Below are 19673 nucleotides of genomic sequence, written 5' to 3' on the forward strand. Positions count from 1 at the left end.
TATATATATTACCTTTATTCTCCTTTGCGAGGTTGTCTGCCACCTCCCAGTATTCATAGCTGTACAGGACACTGTTGGTGATGTTCAGGTGGTTTGCTGCCATCTGGTGGATGCGCTGGGGTATGCTTATGAGCGACGCAGAGCTGCTGCCCCCATTTGAACCCCGTCTGTGGTGTTTTGCAGTGGGTGACAGTGAGGACGGGAGTCCTGCTGTAGGCCTGGGAGTGAAAAGACATGCGCAGCAGAGCGATGCCAATCAGTATAATTTCAAAGGCCAAAACAGAGGAAGCCAAGACGATTAAACGTGGAAGCCTAGTTATTATCCACTCACTTCCCAGAGTCCATCCAGCCCGGTGGTGTTGTAGGCACTTTGGGAGAACTCTATAATAAGACCAAAACAAAATGTATGCAGCCACACGCACCAACATTTTACTATTCCATCAAGCAGTGACGTTTGTGTCATTAGATATACCTTGAAATAGTCGAGCAGCACTTTGGAGTACTTTAGTGCATGATCTTTTTTTAAGCGAAACATCTGCCAGTAAAGGAGGGCAAGACATCTGAAACTGTAAACACAGACAGACCGCAAAACAATTCTCAAAATGCTCATCCTTTGTCGCAGTGACAGATGTGGCGTAAACAGAGAGGATGACAAACGCACCACAGCACTGCCAGCTGTTTTTCTTCCTGCCTCGCTCCAGGGCCAGAGTGACCCTTGAGCCTCATTGCGTACCTTAAAACACAGAGGGAACAGTTAAGTTTTTTACCTTGAAATCACATTTGTTTTGGCAACGTTCAGTAGATGTAATTTACCGGATCAGCTCCACTGTCTCAGAATACATGGTGAAAGGAGACTTTGCCTCGAGTGGCCCCTCCTCCATCGCCTTCCCACATTCCATGAAGGACAGAGCCGCATCGACGTAGTTAACAGCTTTTCCTAGCTTGTCCACCTGAAAAAGGCAAGTAACAAAATCAAATGAAGAAAACAACAACCAGCCGTGTTCAAGAAGCATTCATTTGTCCTGTTCAGAACATAAATTGTGAAAGCGTCTACTGAAAACTGTAGCAAATTCAAGGTTATTTCTGTATTTGCATGTTTTGTTTAAAATAAGACAGATGATCAGGATATGATTTTAATGGATCTACACTTAAATAATCCAAAGGTAGATGTTTAACCCTCTAACAATAAAAGTGATGTTTCAAATAAAAGTTTGAAATGCCACAGTGATTGTTATGGTGACCCTTTTTGTTACTGTAATTTGCAAGCATTGCTGCTTTGAATGCCTGATTGAAACAACCACTAAACTCTTGCATACTTTTCTAGTAAAAAAAAAAGAAAAGACAAGAACAGTTTTTTAGTATTTATTCAAATTTATTGCATAATATCAGAGTAAAAAATTTGGTATTGCATCAAATTTTAAAAACTCACCATTGCATCAGCACGGTGCTTCATCCGTTTAGCTTCATGTAAGTAGTATTCAGCATGGTGTGAACTATGAGAAAATCGAGCATACATGGTTAAAACCTGGTGGTGTTTTGTCACCAGTAAGTAGAACTATCTCAGTTTTATAAGTAAACTCAAAGCAGTGCAGAGGCTGATTTGAAGACTCACATTTCTTGGCTTGGTACGGTCCCTCTGTGACCAGCTGGTCCCCAGGTGGACTCGGGTGGTGGCTGATGCTGCCTTGATACTTTTACACACTCCACCTCAGTCTTGGGCTGCACAGAACATGGCTAAATGAGACCAAATGTTGCAAGGAGAAGAGTTGTCTACACAAAAGTTTATGTGCCAAGATGTCACCTTTACATCTGCATCTCTGCTCTTGTCTTTGCTCTTCTGTGCCCGGGACTGCTGCTGTTCGGTAGTTGTCTTTGTTTTGGAGGTGGGCCTGGTGGGTTCAGGGCTCTGGGGCAGTGGAGACAAGGGAGACAAGGGAGACACTGGCCTCTTGTTGTCCAAGAACTCCTCCAGGTATCTTCAAGGAAACATATCCACAGATTCCTTTGAAACCCAAAATTATACATGGCAAAAAAAAAAAAAAAGCAGTAGAAAACTTATTCAAGCTGCAACTACTGGCAGATAAGTTTGATATTTGCATTTGGCCTGTTTACTTCTTCCATTTCTAATATCACTTGGGGCAACTTCCCAGATGGCCAATAACAAAAACCATCCCTGCCTCTACTACCCTTAACACACAGTATAAAGTGCTATTCCACATATTCGAACCCACCTGGGATGTTGAGAAAACTCAGTTTTCTCTCATCTGACTAAGGAATCTGGTTCCAGTTAAAGCAGAGTTCAATGGACTCCCCACATTTATGGTTGTGATGGACGGAAATGACTCTCTCCTGCCATGCCTCCAATAACCAGTTGACATGTAGGTAGTTCAACGGCATGCAACGTAAACTAGAAGTGCCTAGAAGTGCTTTCATGACTTAAGGTGTTATTACCCATTGTGCACTGTCTCAGTAATGATGTTCTCAGCTGGTAATGATGAAGGTTCTTCCTGCCCTGGTGCCTCGCTTGGATAAAGAAGACTCCTCTTGGTTTCTCTTTGCGCTACGCCATTCTCTAGCTGGTGACAAAACAACAAAGTACAAGTAGACAGAAAATATTTCCATGTCATATTAATGTGTAGAAAATACTCTTGGTTTATTGTCTCAAGATAAAAGTGAAACATTTGTTTTCTACCTTGCGTTTCCTTTTGCCATCTGTAATGGAAGTCTCAGGGTCATAAACCTGTTTCATAGCCTCCTTAGATTTTTCCTTCATCAATGAAGATGATTTGGAAGGGGATAGTTTTTTACCAGTGGAATCTGTAGGACTGTCCGGGACTCTCTTGAGAAGACAGAGGTCTATCTGCACCACCAGATTCCTTAGCCCCCGTTGGGCGGTGGAAGGAGTTTTTTCCCCTCGTCCAAACGGGACTAGTGTGTAGAGCCTTTGCTTAGCCTCACTTTGCTGCCTCTCACGTGGATTATCCGAGCTGGGTCGTCTGGGGTGTACTGCCTTAGGCCTGGTAGTGTCAGGTCTGGTTGGAGCTTGGTTCCCTGTCTTGGTGACTCTCCTGTGAGAAGTGGACTCAGCTGAAACCTTGGTGATAGAGCCAAGACATTCAGATTCAGAGTCTGAGTTGGAGGAGGTTGTGGAAGATGATGATGATGATGAGGAGGAGGAGTTGAAGGATGGCCTCTGGGGAGGTGGGGAGTGTGTGGATAATAGGGGTGATTGGTCTCTGATTACTTCTCTCTTCTCCTCACATCTTCTTCCCTGTTTTGTCCTGCGTTGACAGTCTAAACTCTCTCGAAGGCGGTGTTGTTTGTCGTTAGAAGGCACTTGTCTGACCGCTTTCCATTCTTCCTTTGCCTGCTCCCCCTTCCTCCTATTTTCTCCTCTTCCTGTGTTCTTTCTCCCACTTTGCTGTTCTGTTGCTCTTTCCTCCTCTTCCTCCTCTTCTTCTGGCGAACTTTGGATCCAGGGACGTCTTAGTAGCTGCTCCTCCGCCAGCCTTCTGTCTTCCTTTCGTTCTAGTTTCCCTAGTTGTTTTTCATGATGATGTCTATCCTCCTTGCTTTCATGTATTCTCCTCTCTGCTTGGGTCGGATGAGGTTTCCTCTGAACTACTTCCTGTTCCTTAGACTGAGGTTTCCTTTGTGAGGTTTTGGCATGGTTTGGATGTGTGGGGTTTGAGTTTGTAGCCTCCCACAGCTTTGTCCAGTGTATAAGGTTAGAGAAGGGTCCAGAGGTCGACCCAGTAACAGAATTTCTAGTAGCTTTACTGGCAGATGTGGAATGAGTACTGGGAGCTGTGTTGGTTTCACAGCCAGTAGGCACTAAATGCTTTGTTCTTTTGGGGCTTTGCTGTGAAGGTTGTTGAAATGGTGGCCGTGGCTTGGGTTTGGATTGGTTGCCTTGGATTTGATCAAAATGTGTTGGATTTTTAGTTTTGGGGGCGTTGGAAAGCTGATTAGTTCTTGGATATGAAGTAGGCTTATGTGTAGATTTTTGATTGGGATTCAGTTGGGAATTTAAGCCTCCAAAATCTTTCAACTTGCTTTGGCTTTGGACTTGGTCTTGTGTGTGATGATTCTTAGGTTTGAGCTGATAAGATGGTTGAAGATGAATGTTACTCGTGGGCTTACTCTTTAAACTGGTGCCAGGCAATGGTGCAATCCATGGTCTTATTTTAGTCCTGTGGGGGGTAGATGTTAGAATAGAATGCGACTGGTTCTGGTTCTGACCCCCATGGTAGTGAAAACCCCGTGATGGAGTGGGTAAGGTGGGACTAGGACTTCTTGGGGGATGTTTTGGTATAGGGCTTGGGCTTCGACTGGTCCTCGGGGTTCCACAAGGACTGGGGCAAACACTTAGAACTGGACTTGGAGGTGGGCTATGTCGTGGACTAGGGGTAGGACTTGGACAGGTGCTGGGGAACGGGCTGGGACTTGGGCAGTAGCTGTAACCGGGGCTGGGAACTGGGCTGTTATCGTTACTGTAACTGAACTGTGGACTTGGAATGGGGGTTTGGCTTGGGCTATACTCCTGATTGATGTCCCATGACCTGGCTGGTGACGGGGCTCTCTGACTTAGGGGAGAGGCCTCAGGTTCTGCAATAGCCTGAGACAAATCTTGATCAGTCCTGGCAGATTTTTTCTTTGATCTTTTCAGCCATTTGTCTAACTGCCACTGGGTAGTGGAACGATGGTCAATCTTAAGAAAACAACAAAAAAAGAGAGAGACAAAAGGACACATGATTATTTTATATAAATCTTTAATAGCCATGAGGTTGATGCACAAAGTAATGTTGAATCAAGAACCAAAGGTCCTGATTTGGACATTTCTTGCTAAAAGGAAACACATCCAAAAACTCAGGTCAAATCCATACCAACCCAGATATTTTGCAAGACATAGATGTTCAACAACCTTTGCAGATCAAAGATAAGTTTTTGGTGACCAAAGCTGATATTTAAATGATATTTAAAACTAACAAAACAAAAAAGATATTTTCAAAGTAGATATTTAAAAATATCCGTTAGTGGTGATTTGCACTGGGTATCTGGACAACAACAAAGAGCCATATTTTACACATGGCCCTTCTGACTTTCTGTGCTTGAAACCACAATAGCAGTGAACCTGTTTTTAGGGTTTTATCAGATTCACTTTGTCTTCTTATGCTTATGCATAGGGAATAATAAGAGGAAAAGGTAATAGTTGGCGCCAACAGTACACTGCTGTTTTGGTGATATCTTTAGCCTAGCTTTGTTTAGCAAAGCTCGAAATCTTCTTTATAATTTTGATTTAGTTAATGTTGACTTTACTGCCATCTGTTGATAGAGCAGAGGTATTACCTCTGTTTGATTTTAAAAACGGTTTGCTACACAAAATCGAGTTTTTCGAGCTGCATTTCATGCCATAATGTTATTCCCTCATCAAAAACATACCAGGAGTGTTGCTTGCATCAATATGGGCATGTTTGAGAAATTCTTGAATCTCCCATGGCAGTCATTCAGGGGTGCCTACTGCTTATCTGCTTGTTCATACAATGCGCCGCCTATTTGCACAAAACTCCATCCTTCATCTGAAGTTCCCAGTTGAGCTCCTGCCCCACAAAGCACCCCTCTCCTACCCAGCTCCTTCGGACCAGCGGCAGCAGCAATCCACCATGTGGAAATGCGTGTCTGATGAGCTTATCATTACAAACTACTTGTCAGTCCAACACTCCTAACAAAAGTCGTAAGCGGCATCACTGAGAAGCATTGTTGTGATGACGTCCAGAAGGGGGAGTGTCAGAAAGGTTAGGAGATTCTTAAAGACACAGAAGCCAATTTCAAGGCATCAGATACAACCATGATGTGATTGAAGTCAAATTTATTTTAACTTATTTTATATAAAGCATTTTCACAATAACTAAATTTAACATTTTTATTTGACTATGATGTGGAATCGCATAAGGCGCCCGGAACACCATTTAATCTGACATAAAATTAGATTTTAGAAAATTATTTATTTATTTACAAAATTGGAGGAAAAATATCTGTTCAAAAACGCATCCATAGTACCGTAGCCGCATCTTCAACGGCTTGCAGAACCACATTTAGCAACAACATGTTCCTATATTTTCTTTTGATGTGTATTACATAGACACTTAATAAATTTCCTTGACAAATTAACACATTCTGTATGTGGAAAAACCCCCAAAACATTTAAGGTAACATTAAAGCTTCACAGATTTCAAATTACATTTTAGTGCCACACACAGGTGTGTAAATGTGTGTTTAAATTCTTTGATTTCTTTGTGCACTTCTGTGACATTTATGAAATTAAACTGAAATAATATTCGTAATAAACCAAGGCGACTGTCGCACAACTTTGAAAAAGTTGATAAAAAATATCTCAAGAAAAAAAATACAGCAAATAGCAATTTAATCTTTTCTGGAAATAAAGAGAAACTTCTTGAACTATAATTAACAAATCCCAAGTATGTTTGCCTAAAAAAACATAACACAGAAAATGTACTTCTTATCAGTAGCCTGTGTATTACGTGCATTCACAGATGCAGTGCATTCACTCTGTGCTTACAGAATAGCTACACTCCTGTTTAGTCATGTCAGTAAATTCCTTAATCTTACGTTTAAAACTGTTTTGAAAAGCATAAAACCTCTGGGGCAAACAAAAGTTTTTACTCTAATTAAAGAAACCAAAGGGTACTCACAGCCTGAGAGCAAGCTTCTTTTTCTTTTACGCCTTCACTTTTTCGGTCTGACCAGAAGAGCTAAATTAAACCTCGACTCCTTAAGTCAAACAGTGACCCCCACACCCTCCACCTCTGCCTCCACCTCCTCCCCTCATACCTCGCTCTCTTTTCAGAGAAGACACTGCATCTCTTGTACCGTCTCGACTGCCCTCCCTCCCTCCCTCCCTCCCTTTTTTTTTTCTTGCTACCTGAAACTCTGGGTTTGCTGCTTCCATAACTGCTGCCCCCATTTTTTTTTTCTGAAGGAGACACTCAAACACTCCATCTAAATGAANGCTACCTGAAACTCTGGGTTTGCTGCTTCCATAACTGCTGCCCCCATTTTTTTTTTCTGAAGGAGACACTCAAACACTCCATCTAAATGAAAACCACATGGTGCACCCCCCCCACACCCCACCTCACCCCAACAAACACCCTCCCTCACACTCTGTAGGGGCCCAGAGTAGCATGTTCAGTAATACAGTCTGCAATGTCACACAGGGCCCTCCATTCATAACAGAGAAGCAGGTTTGCCCCTTCACTGCATACATAGCACACATGTCAACCACCACAATGCCCTGCACCTCCAAACGCTCTGCACATCATCTCTTAGCTCCATAAAACTTATCTGCAATACATTCTCCTATGCACTTTGTTTAACACATGTCAGCATAAACTCGGTCCTTGATGACATTCACCCACTATGGCTTTCCTCTAAGACTCACCGTTGGGGCTAATTTCCAAAGTTGCCCCACAACCCCACCACCCCCCGTCCCAGTTACAGGCATTCCTCATTGCTCTGTCCCTCCCCACACCTGCTGTGGACCGCTTCGAGTTCCCCCCCAACCCCTCATACCCCACCCCATCTGTGGAGACTTCATCTTAAGGCACATAAACTCAGGAGGAGATCTGCCGTACACGAACTGTTAAATAAATGAACTGAATCACATCGGGTGGCAGCTGTATTTCTCACCTCCTTGTTGTTGCACAGTGGCTGCGCGCTCGCAGGCGACGGAGGATCTGGGTGAAGTTCTGGACTCGGGCTGCGGGATCGAAGGCTGCTGCTGCCCGACTCTGCAGAGGAGTCTGAGTCCGAGGAGTCTGAGCTGGAATGTCTCACCCTCCTGCCATGCGTGTGCGCTCGCTGCGCCGACAGGCTGTCAGTCAAACCGGGTACAAACATCAGAGACGGCTCAAAACGGACGAGCCGAGCCAAGTGGAGCGGCGTTACACACTCAGTAAAACCGATTCCTACAGCCAAAATACCAATAGAGATCATTGAAAGAGAAATTAGTGGGAGTACCTGTTTCTGTCCCAGGAAGCTGACTCATGAATGGCCTTTGGGGGACATAAAAACAGAAATTGATCATCCACTGCAGCAGTAGCAAAAAAAAAAAAAAAAAAAAAACTAGCAGAAAAATGGCAACCATCAGGGTTAAAAACATTTATTTAGATGTGATTGAAGACTGAAAAGGCTGAGATTGACCTACCCTCTGAGTGTCATCTTCATCACTACTTATCTTCAGGTCATCAGCAAGCATTCTGCGAATGTACATTCAGAAATCTGAGCTGTTTGGCTTTTAAAGCTCCTTTAAATACTGCAGTGAACTCATGTAAGGAGATTTTTCTGATAAAAAAATTAAATAATAACAATAACAATAATAATAATAATAATAATAATAATAATAATAATAATAATAATAATTATTATTATTATTATTATTATTATTATTATTATTTAAAAAAAGCTAAAGGGACATAAACTGGGATGAATTTACTTGTATAAAAAAGCCTAACTCATGTTGCCCTCAACCCTTATTGTCACTCCTTGTGACAATTTCACCTTTTCGGTGTTTATTTGGCCGTATTATTTGCGTCATTATCCTGTTGAAATACCAACTGATGACTAATTTATAGTTTTCTGGCAGAAATCATCACTTTTCTTAACAAATTCCCTGTCAATTTAAAGAGTCTGAGGTGCCTTGCACTCTAACAAGATTTAATAATGTTCCCAGAACCAAACGGATTCACAGCATCACAGATTATCCCAAAACAGAGGGTGAGCTGCTTCTTCATATGGCGGTCATGTGTTTCACGACACCAAGGTCACTTTGTTGATCTCTTCTGAAATCAAATATTTCCATTATTATTTAAACTGGTCAACATCTTCAGTAACAGGGTTCCTACACATTTTTCAGAAACAAATTCCAGAAACAAATTTCAAGGGTTCTGATATTGTAAAATGAATTTACAATCATTTTAGAATGCAAAATACAATGACTTTATGACTGATATTTCAGCAATTGGCAGGTTTAAGTAAGAAAGGAAGAAAAGAAGAAAAAGACAAAACAAAAATGTATTTTTTGTCTCAAAATACAAATATTTTATCATGTTTTTTTTCAAAGTAATCCCTAAATACAAAAAGTTAAACATAAGCTCCATACTTTTTCAAAGTGCATAGAAAATAACTCTCAAACTTCAACTACAAACAATAGATCTGTTTAACACCAGCAGGCAATGGCATGCCAGTAAATGTGAAAGTTGATGCCTACTGCAAGATTTTAGCTAATATTTTTCAAATTGTGGTTTTATAATTCATTACAGACTAAGCAGAGCATCTTATAATGACCTCCTGAACATAAATAAGGCTTAAATAAGCAAATAATGTCAACGTCTGACGGCTCGGGGAGGGGGAAAAAAAATCTGTTTCATAACAAAGCTTGTAAAATAATGTGAGGCATGCAGTTGGCTCCCACCCCCTGAACATGTGTTTCAGATTAAAAGCAGGATGTAAAAAGTTAACAAACAGGAGCACATCGGTCTTCACTGACAACTTTCAGGAATGTAAAGTGACCCTTGACCCAAACTGCTGCCCGAAACACGGTTTGCCTGCTTAACGTAATGTATCCAATTTCACGTGTGTTCCTTCCCTCTTGATCAGTTTGCCCTGTAGCTGTTCGGATGATAAAGATCGTAAATTCGTTTTAAAGAGGTTACACGGGCAAACAAATCAAACGAGTGGCCGTTCCTGCATGTGCCACGGCAGCGGGTTTACGGGACGTGACCCGAGCCGGATCGCGTTTCTTCAAGCCCGACTTACGATTTGTGAGGTGCCACGTAAGGATGACGAGCCATTCGCTGCTGAGCGTCCCCACGGCCTGACAACAGAGGGAGAAAGCATTAACAGAGAATCACACAAAGACGCAAATTTGTCAGTCGGTAAATTCATACTTTGCCTTTGTTGGGCGGCTGGATGCCTTGCATCCTGGGGGGAAAAACAGGAAAAATAAAAATATAATATTCATCTCTAAAAAAAAAAAAAGATCTTTATTAATACAATAGAGCCTCTGCTTATCTGCAGATATATTCTGTGAAAACATCACAGAACACCCTCGAGGTAAAGTAAACATGAGATGCGGGATTGTGGGATTTGAATTTTGTTTTTCGAACTGGAAGATTTGCTCATTTGTTAACACAGTGTTACTAAATATGGAGGACTCAAGTAAATTGTTTATTTCACATCTGCAGTTAGGTGGCCGCTTCCCTGCACTCCAAATGTGTGTGCTGTTTGGTCCCTCGAAGAGTCAAAACGGCTTGAAGCTGAAGTCAGAGGCTTAGATGGAGTGATCATGATCACGGTCAGGTCAATGGTGGACATTTAACCACCCATGTTATCAGAAATAGAAGACCTGATTTGAACTGGTTAGTCTCTTGAGCATTGCCCAGAAGTTTGATGTTAGTCTGTTTCTTTAAAAAAAAAAAAAAAAAAAGTTTAAATGTTTGCTCGAGATCATCGCCTCTCTAAGTCCAAACATCTGACAGAAAGTGTCACCCCTAAGTGGAAGGAAATTGGTCAGTGTTCAAATAAATCCCGTGAACCAGCAAGTCTAAAGCCTTTCGTAAACAGGAAGCTGATAAAGACCCAAACAGATCCAAGATGTAATAATTTCACCAAGTTCCCTCTAAAGCTCATTAAAAACAATGAGCTTAAAATGTTTTCATCCCCTCCCCCGCCTAAAAAAAAAAAAAAAAAAAAAAAAAAAAAAATATATATATATATTTCCACAAACCAAACCTCTTCAAACCACATTTAGTTCCCTTTCAATTAGACAAACAGAAAAACACACACACACACATATACACACACCTTAGGGTTGTAGAGGATTCGCTGGGCCTGCTCCCCCCCCAAGGCTTGCTGGGAAGGCCAGGACTGAGTCATGTCCTGCGCAACGAAAATAGGAGTGAGGTTAAAGGTGACTGGGGAATCATAACAAAGGAAAGCACACTGAACTTAGGGACAACTTTCTCCTCCCTTTCACAAGCACACGCAGCAGAGATCGACATCTGACTCTCATTCATGGCCCTGCTCTCCGTCCCGCCCCCCATGACTCTTGACGGAGGCAAGTGTTCACTTTAGGGCCGAGTTCAGGTTGAAAGATGTGAATTACATGCTTGAAGTGGTTGTGATCAGTGACTGTGCGAAAAAATAAAGGAAACCCCTCATGCTGCGAGCACCTGCTCATGTAGCTCAGTTTCTGGAAACATAAACTAGTCACAAACCAATGGGTGAAAGCTGTTTCTTATAAGCATGAAAGAAGGAAAAATCTGTTTATACTTATCAAGAAGAATGGAGGTATCGCAGGACAATAGCATAAGTGGACTTTTAAAAGCATTTCACTCCCAAACCTGCGAGCCGCCATGCAAAAATTATGCAAAGCATTTCAGTTAGAAATTATCGGCTTCCAGCGCAACATTTAGACATTTGAGTCTCTTGCAGGTCGCTTCCAGCTGCAGACAGTTTGACAACAAAATAAAGGAAGAGAATTCACTCTGCAGATTTGAACTATTTTGGAGAGTGAGAGGGGAAACTCACTCTCAAAAATCATCCCCCCCACTGCAGCGGTGCATTGAGACAGGAAACACAGCTGGTATCTGCGCACGGTATTTTTTGTGAAGAGGTGTATCAACCGTTATAACCACATAAAAGTGGTTTATTTGTGACAGAGCTCACTCACAAAACAAGGAAAACAATGCTTATTGGTTGAGGCATTTTGAATGCAAACATATGACTTCAAACAGAAGAATTACTTGTATTTAATCGCAGCACACACTTACATAAATGTATATATCTATATATAACTATATATACATATATATATATATAATGGAATTTGCTGCCATACAAAACATCAGCGACTAATTTTGTGCTACTCACTCATTTTTATTTTATTTTATTTTATTTTAAACCTTTTAGTTATTTTTCTTTTGATTTTGGGGGACTTTTGGGGTTTTTGGTTTGTTTTATTTGGGAAGTTTTCACTCTGCTTTCCATGTTCAGTTCATTCATTAGTTTTAAGATTCCTTCTGCTTTTGTTTCTGTAGTTTATAAGCATTTTTTGTGTTTTTATGACGTACAGCGCCTTGAACTGCCTTGTTGCTGAAATATGCTATACAAATAAACTTGACTGATCCATTGATTGATTTATTTTCTGCTCTACACTGAAGTTTTTACAATTACTCACTGTAGATACTAATGATTTATTTTGAAAACCTCTGTTGCTTCATCTCTTTGTCACCTTTTTGGTACGGATCTCAATTATTTCTCATTTGATGGTTGTTTTGTAAACTTCTCTGGTCTCTGTTTCCTTGTTTGCCTAGTTTACTGTATATCAGATCTGTCTCTTACAGCAAGGGACTGTGAGGACCATGTTGCTATTTATCAATGACTTATTCCTAGCTCAACAATCACCTCTCCAGCCTAAATCTCTCCTCAGGTAGTATGCCTTTGTCAGAGTCTCACGTTGTGACTCCGGCCTGTCCTCTTGTGGTTCTACTGCATTTTTTTTATATATGCTTTTTTTTATGACTCAGGTTTTTAAATTTTCACCAATTACTTTGTAAAGAGGTGTACTTTCACCTGCTTGGCTCCTCTTTGCATTTGGGTTTTTCACTTCACCATTTTATTGCATGTTTTCCTATGAAACAATCTGTTCAATTAAATTAGAAGGGCATACAAATGGGCTCAGTTTGGGGATTTTTCCCAAGCAATCAAAACATTTCTTCAACTCCCAAGGGGAGTTTGACGTGAGGGCATTTGAGGCCTGAAATATCCTCAGTATTTGGTGAACCTGGCCAATTTCCCAATTTCTCCCCCCTCTCCGCTCATAACAAAGCACCCCTGAGGGGGGAGTGTTTCCTCTCTGTGCTCATCCTTTTCACTTCATTATCTCCCCTTCCTCAGTCACCAAGGACACAGTGCCAACCCTTGCCTCTTTCCTCCTCCAACAACAACAAGGTATCCCAGGTGAAACATCATGTGGTGCCATCTTCCAGCTCCTTTCCCGCCCCATTCCCTCCACTTACGGTGGTATCTTTTCCATTTATTCTCTCAAGTTCATTCAAGCAGAGGGAGAGAGAAACGTACAGGTGCACCCCGATAAATCGCAGCTAATGTTATATGTGTTTATCACACTCGAGGCAATGTTTCTAAAGTATGCAAAAACATTTTTACTAGGGCTAGTGAAAACATAAAATTCAGTTTGTCATTTGAAAATTATATAAAACCCAGAAATTCTGCAAGTTTTATGGCCTGTAAAATCAAGGGAGAGACTGCTGGCTTGAGTGTTGTCCTTCAGAGAGTTGCTGAAACCTGCCACATTGATCCATGCCAACGGAGAGTTGGGGAAGATTCAGAAATCACGGACTGAAGCTGGAGTCAGGGTTTTACGAGCCACAACAGAAAGACATACCCAAGATATGGGCTACAAATGTCGCACTCCTGGAGTTAAGCCACTCTTGAACTAAAAACGAGGGATGCAGTCTGCCTGGGTCACAAGGAAAAAGAACAGGACTGTTGCCTAGTGGTCCTTTGTCACTTTTTTTCAGGTGAAAATAAATCTAGCGTTTAATTTATGACTCCAGGTTCAGGAGTGGAACAGCCCAGAATCAATTGGACAAACTGTAAATTGACAAAGTCTTGAATGATATTCTAGTTTATCGTGATGTACGTCTATTTGTGTAAAGAAACCTATAGCAGCTTTAATATAAGTTTAAAAGAAATGAATGAGACTCATTTAACTGATCCTCTACAGAAAATAGTCACTTTTTATTTCATTGAACTGAATTTTGAATTGAAATTAATTTATTGTTGTTTGTCACTATGCAGACGTACAATAAGATTAAAGATCACAACACGTGGGTAAAACGAATGAGTAGAAACTTTAGATTCTCAGATCTCAGCTAAAGGAAAATTCAGTAGATTAACTGATGCATAAAATCACGCTAAGTCGCTGCTTGGGTTTCCTCCTCTGAGCAGCTGGATCGTCCGTTGAGTTAATTTTTTCAAATGACTGAACGTTTTGCGACATTAAAAAATGAATGCAAGTGAGGGAACTCGCAAAGTGCAAAATGAACCTCAAATACGACCTGATTCATTTAGAGACAAAACTGCTGTCATTATAAAACAAATTGTTCATATTGTATGTTAATTATCTGCTCCTTACCTTGAGAATATCTTTGGCACAGCACTTGTGTTGGCTTCTTTTTCCCTGCACAAATCAAAGAATGGAGAACTTTTTTTTTTTTTTAAAGGAGCAGCGTACCTTAAAAAAAAAAAAATTAAAGACAGGCACTGACAGTGATAGGTAGCCTTGTGAACCACAGAGCAACTTTGGATGCAAATTTCAAATGCAGAACACATTAACGCGTGACATGCTGATCAACAAACAGAGAGTATATCAGAGACAATACATAGAAAAACTGATCAGTTACTATCAGTCGTTGCTCACCATCTGATCTTGAAAACGCTATCACCCAGCCAGTCATAAAAACCCTTTACCTTCGCGCCTTTTTTTATCTGCTGCATTCAAAACCCACTGTAACACTTTACTGTAACTCTAACAGCCTCATGCACACACACCTACTCACATACACACACAGTAACTGTGAGTCTCTCTGAACCTCGTTGATGACTCATATCTTAGTAATCACAGCTGCAGCATGATCAGCCGGATACCGACACTGAGCAAAGCAACTTTCGGTTTCAACGTCACATGGTAAAATCCCTTTCTGAGCAACTGCACTCACAGGTGAGGGTCAGAGAAAAACGCAAGAGCCGTACAGTACAAACATGCTACTGTACAATCACTGCCAATTTGTGTTACTCCAGTGGGTTTCCGCTAATCAACAAATAGTGCTTTCCCCTTTTTCTTTTTGAAATTTTGGGTCTCTTTATTTTGACACGACCGTCATCTAGAGTATCATAAAGCTGGCGTAAAGCTCTTTGAAGTCTTTGAACTTGAAAAAGCCTGGTGCAAATAGCCATTTAATATTTACCACCTACTGTCATACATGCAGCAGGCAGCTGAGTTATTGACTGCTCAATATTGTTCACAACTATCGAGCATTGTCATATTCTGTCACATTTCTATCTTTTCATGCGACCAACACAAAGTGGAACGTTGCATTCATCTATAGTCATTCTCGTTTACTGTGTCCCGCGCAACCGTTTGCTTCCAGAAGTCACCTAGTTAGTAAATGGAGTCCACCTGTCTGTGGTTTAATGTCAGCATAAATCAGGCTGTTTAGTGAAGACAGTGAAGGCTTGTTAGAGAAGATTAGTGGACAAACAGCACCACCAGGACCAAAAAAAACCCCACATAAATCCAAAGACACATAAATCCACATCTCAAACGTGAGAATGTGTCACTTTTCCAACAATTAGTTGGGTGCTCTATAAATCTGGGCCACAAGGTAAGCCAGTAGCAATTAGCAGAAAAAGTGTGGAAGAAAGTGCTACGAATGTATAAGATAAAAATGTAGCCTTATGGCTTATGTAAAGATTCTGCATGGAGAAAAATTAATATTACTACAATAGGACCGCCCCAGTGGTGAAACATGGCGGTGGTCACATCATGCTGTGGGAATGCATTTCTTGGTGTTCCTGTAAAGCGCCAACACCGGGAGGCTGAAAACAAATGGTGCCGTAGTTTCAACATTTTGATTAGTAAAGAATGGAAAGCTGATATATAATTTTCCCTTAGACTACTGTTCTGCTCTGTGTTGCTCTCTCATCTTAACTTCCAATAAAATACACAGTGGTTAAGCTTTAAGAGTTATGGAAGCTTGTTCCAATTTACTTTATGTGTGTCATCTAAGTCCAACTATCAAAATTTTGGAGCATTTTTCGGGCCTTAGGCACTAATTATAACACATAATTACAGACAGTCCAGAGTTCAGCTTCCTGTGCACATTAAATAAAATGTTGTCCCTCTTCACATTTCTTTTAGTTTTAGCCTCATTAACACACGAAAAATTCACTGGCACAAGTGCTGCAGGCTACAACTCTGGTGCAATACCCAAGTGAGTTAACCTCCGTACCCCAAGGACCCAAACAAACCACAACCCATCATAACACCTGCAACAGTACAGACAATAACCAGCTGTTGCATTCTTAAAGTATTCCCAATTACTAAAGTTATGCTTATTAATCGCACCATCACAATCTCAGATTTAAAGTAATACATCTAGTAAAGCAGAAAATGTTAAACCTTGTAAGCTAATCGCGTATTTTAGGTGAAAAAGTTTGTTTACTGATTCATCTTTCCTGCATCTCTTCACTAAACGTAAACGTGCTCAAATTTCAAGGATTCGGACGCAGAAAATGAAGCTGGTTCCGCCCATTTGAAGTCCAACCACTGAAGCATACTCCACATTTAAGAAGTTCACACAGACCGCATTTGATGTAACTTGTCTCTAAGCCTCATTCCGCGCTCTCACCTGAGAATATGCGTATCGGAGCAAAAGGCAGACAACGGAAAGCTTCCCTTTGCCACCGAGGACAGTAGGCATGGTTCCTGGATGTTCAGTGTCCTCCTCCGGTGTCCATATCAGTGAGGACGCGCGTCAGTGACCTGACTTCGCACGCCGGGCTTCTCTCTCTCTCTCTCTCTCTCTCTCCCTCTCTCTCTCCGTGTCCGTGGGCGCTCCTTCCCCTCCATGTGACGGACGGACACAGACGGGGGATGTAGGCGGGTCGGGAACGTCACAGATGACGGGGCATTACGCGAGGGAATCACGACTCGCTGGCTGTAGTCATCGCCGGTGCTTAATTGTCAGTGGACGGTGAGGATATCACGGCAGGCATACCGATGATGATATAAAGATGATTTATTAGACGTACGGTTTCACCTTTGAGGTATACTGAGATGATGTCTTTTAGGGTTATGAGGGTATAGAAAGCTGTAAAAACAAACAAACAAACAAACAAACAAACAAACAAACAAACAAACAAACAAACAAACAAAATAAACATTCCCCAAGTTGAGATTTACTGATTAGCCTTATGCCAGTGACAAACTATAAAAAACTGTCTATTATGTTTCTGTCCTGATACATATTTTTTTTTACATTTCAAAGCAAGGTAATCTGATCAGCGTCGTGCAAAATCAAGCCTTTCCCCATTTCGTCACAACGTATTGGGATTTTATGTGATATGACCAACATAAAGTAGCAAACTTGTTCATGCTGTGTGAGATGTTCAGAGCTTTGGATGATGTTTCAGGCCCTAACCTCGATTTGAACGTCTCCATAACTTTCTCCCCGACCTGCCTGCTGTGTTCCTTTTATCTTTGTGATTCTCTAGTAAACCTCTAGTCCCTTAAAGCTGAATTAATACTGAGATTAAACCGCACACATGCAGGCTTCTCGGAGAAAATGTTTGCATTGAATTTTGTTTAAGGATATCAGGCTAAAGAGGTCTAAATAGAATTGCAAGACAAACTTTTAAGAAAAAAAAAAACACAGACTTTCACAGTAGCAGGTAAAACTTTGTCCTAATTATATGTTTTGATTTTATCAGCTGACTCAGTTTCGCATCTCAGTGCAACAATTGTTCTTTTAATCATGCATTTGCCTACACTGTCACAAGATGCATTTTTAAAAATGTGTTCAAGACTTAAGACGTGGTTTATCTTATCAGAAAATGCAGATGTGATCATCTCTCTTCCAGACATCTTGTCATTGCTTCATGTCTGGCCCATCAGTTACTCTGCTAAATGCAGTCAGGCCTGTGAAGCGGCTCGGAGCTGTGCAGGCTTTAATTTGTCATCTTAAAATGCGAGCTGTCTCCCTGAGTCAGACGTGATGCAAGAGAGAGACGGAGAGAGAGAGAGAGAGAGAGAGAAGCAAAGTTTCATGGTGACTGATACATTAGAGCTTTGATTTACGAATATTGGCTGACACCTTTATATTTCTTACTGATTAAACCTTGAATTTGGTTGTGGCTGCAGTTAACAGAGAGTTCAGAGTCAACATCCTCCTCCACACAGTAGCACCCCTGGTTACAGACCCCTGGTTACAGACCCATGGTGACAGAACCTCACAGGCCCGGCAGCATCCCTCGACACCGCCTGCTTCAAACATATAGCCTCAGGAGTCATCGCTCCTACCAACACTCACGTTTCTTTTTGCTCTTTCGTACGCGTATGCTGAAATGTTAAACAGGGAAGAGTGAAGAGAGCTCCGTTGTGTCTGAGTTACGTTTGAACTGTTGTAACTCAGGTTTGGTTTTCTTTGCAGATCCAGGAATGCAGATTTTGGCCTAAATAGACAACAATGGTCCATTTTCTCTAGCAGAGCATCTGTTATCAGGAGCTCATACTCCTAAAACTAGCACAATAGTTTAAATCTATAGGAAACTGTTAGCTGATTAACACCTTACTATAAAAATGTGACCAACGGTATGCATCTCACAAGATGATAAATGCTGATGTAGTTTCGCCTGAGCCACAGGTAGGAATGACTCTCTGCAGGCGTCTGGCTGCCCTCATATCTGTAGAGTGGCTCGGATGAGATTGTCAACCTGTCATCAGTCAGTGGACACACGAAGCACGACGAGAGCTCCATCTAGTGGCCATTGTGAGAAAAAACACTTTTCACTTCACAGGCTAGAAACGGATCTTAGGAGGGCAGATGAATCGCTTTCTGACACACAAATCACACAATTGTGAAATAAACTGTATTTATAAACTGTATTTTTTTCTTAAGCTGATGTCCTATTTCAAGAGATTTAATCTGTTCCCATAAAAAGCACACTATCAATCAAATTGTATTTGTATGGCACCTTTCAGCACAGCAAGGCGTTTCAAAGTGCTTCACATCATAAAGACTCAAAAATACAAAGTCACAGAACACACAGTCGACAACATTACATTTTGCCATCATTACACATCAGATTGTTGATTAATGTTTCATGATTATGTTTCAAAAACAACTCTAAACGTCTGGGTTTTTAGTCTGGATTTAAAGGAACTCAGGGTTTCAGCTGTTTTGCAGTTTTCTGGAAGTTTGTTCAAGATTTGTGGTGCATAGAAGCTGAATGCTGCTACTCCATGTTTGATTCTGGTTCTGGGGATGCAGAGCAGACCCGCACCAGAAGACCTGAGAGGTCTGGAAGGTTGCTACGACAACAGCAGCTCTTTTAATGTATTGTGGTGGGAATTCTGGCTCTTTTTAGAGAACCGGCTCTTTTGGCTCGGATCACTTAAAAGAGTCAGCTCTTTCGGCTCCAAAGCGGCTTTTCAGATTTTTTTTTTTGTTCCTTAATTTCTAATCTAACAGAAAAATGTTGCAAAATGACTGAGAGCTCATCGTTGGAAATGACTGCATTCAACAGTTCTTCTTCTGGGTCAGCGTGAAGTGAAATGTGCATTTTGAGTTTTAAAATACCATATGAGATTTTTATTTGGCTTTTGATGTTTACATTTACAGATTTACCTGTGGAAAATTGTTGGAAAGGGAGCTTTTAATTCAGAAATCTTCCCATTTCGTCTGAAACTTGTGTTTGTATTGAACCACAATCAGAAAACATGTTACATGACAGTTTACTGCTCTAATGTAATGGGTTTTAAATGTTTTCTTCTCTGAAAAACAGTAAATCTC

General features: G+C 41.1%; 1 protein-coding gene across 2 annotated transcripts in view; it reads right to left on the reverse strand.

Annotated features, from left to right (window-relative positions):
* The window catches only part of aff3 (AF4/FMR2 family, member 3), a 17603-nt gene extending 885 nt beyond the window's left edge, over positions 1–16718 (reverse strand). Inside the window, exons 1-18 of one of the 2 annotated variants that reach the window (XM_016673080.1) lie at positions 16512–16718; positions 14237–14281; positions 10882–10956; positions 9966–9999; positions 9835–9892; positions 8225–8276; positions 8038–8072; positions 7708–7891; positions 2693–4711; positions 2452–2576; positions 1808–1976; positions 1613–1719; positions 1430–1493; positions 814–950; positions 662–733; positions 473–566; positions 332–381; positions 13–218 (exon numbers count right to left, since the gene is read on the reverse strand). In XM_016673080.1, the coding sequence (XP_016528566.1) occupies positions 13–218; positions 332–381; positions 473–566; positions 662–733; positions 814–950; positions 1430–1493; positions 1613–1719; positions 1808–1976; positions 2452–2576; positions 2693–4711; positions 7708–7891; positions 8038–8072; positions 8225–8276; positions 9835–9892; positions 9966–9999; positions 10882–10956; positions 14237–14281; positions 16512–16583 (3598 nt within the window). In that variant the 5' untranslated portion in view covers positions 16584–16718. Of the gene's footprint in view, positions 1–12; positions 219–331; positions 382–472; positions 567–661; positions 734–813; positions 951–1429; positions 1494–1612; positions 1720–1801; positions 1977–2451; positions 2577–2692; positions 4712–7707; positions 7892–8037; positions 8073–8224; positions 8277–9834; positions 9893–9965; positions 10000–10881; positions 10957–14236; positions 14282–16511 lie in introns of both variants that reach the window. The other variant, XM_016673079.1, reaches the window with a different exon arrangement.
* Between the last annotated feature and the right edge of the window lie 2955 nt (positions 16719–19673).

The sequence above is a fragment of the Poecilia formosa genome, unplaced genomic scaffold, assembly GCF_000485575.1.
Source record: "Poecilia formosa unplaced genomic scaffold, Poecilia_formosa-5.1.2 Scaffold70, whole genome shotgun sequence".
Classification (NCBI taxonomy): domain Eukaryota; kingdom Metazoa; phylum Chordata; class Actinopteri; order Cyprinodontiformes; family Poeciliidae; genus Poecilia; species Poecilia formosa.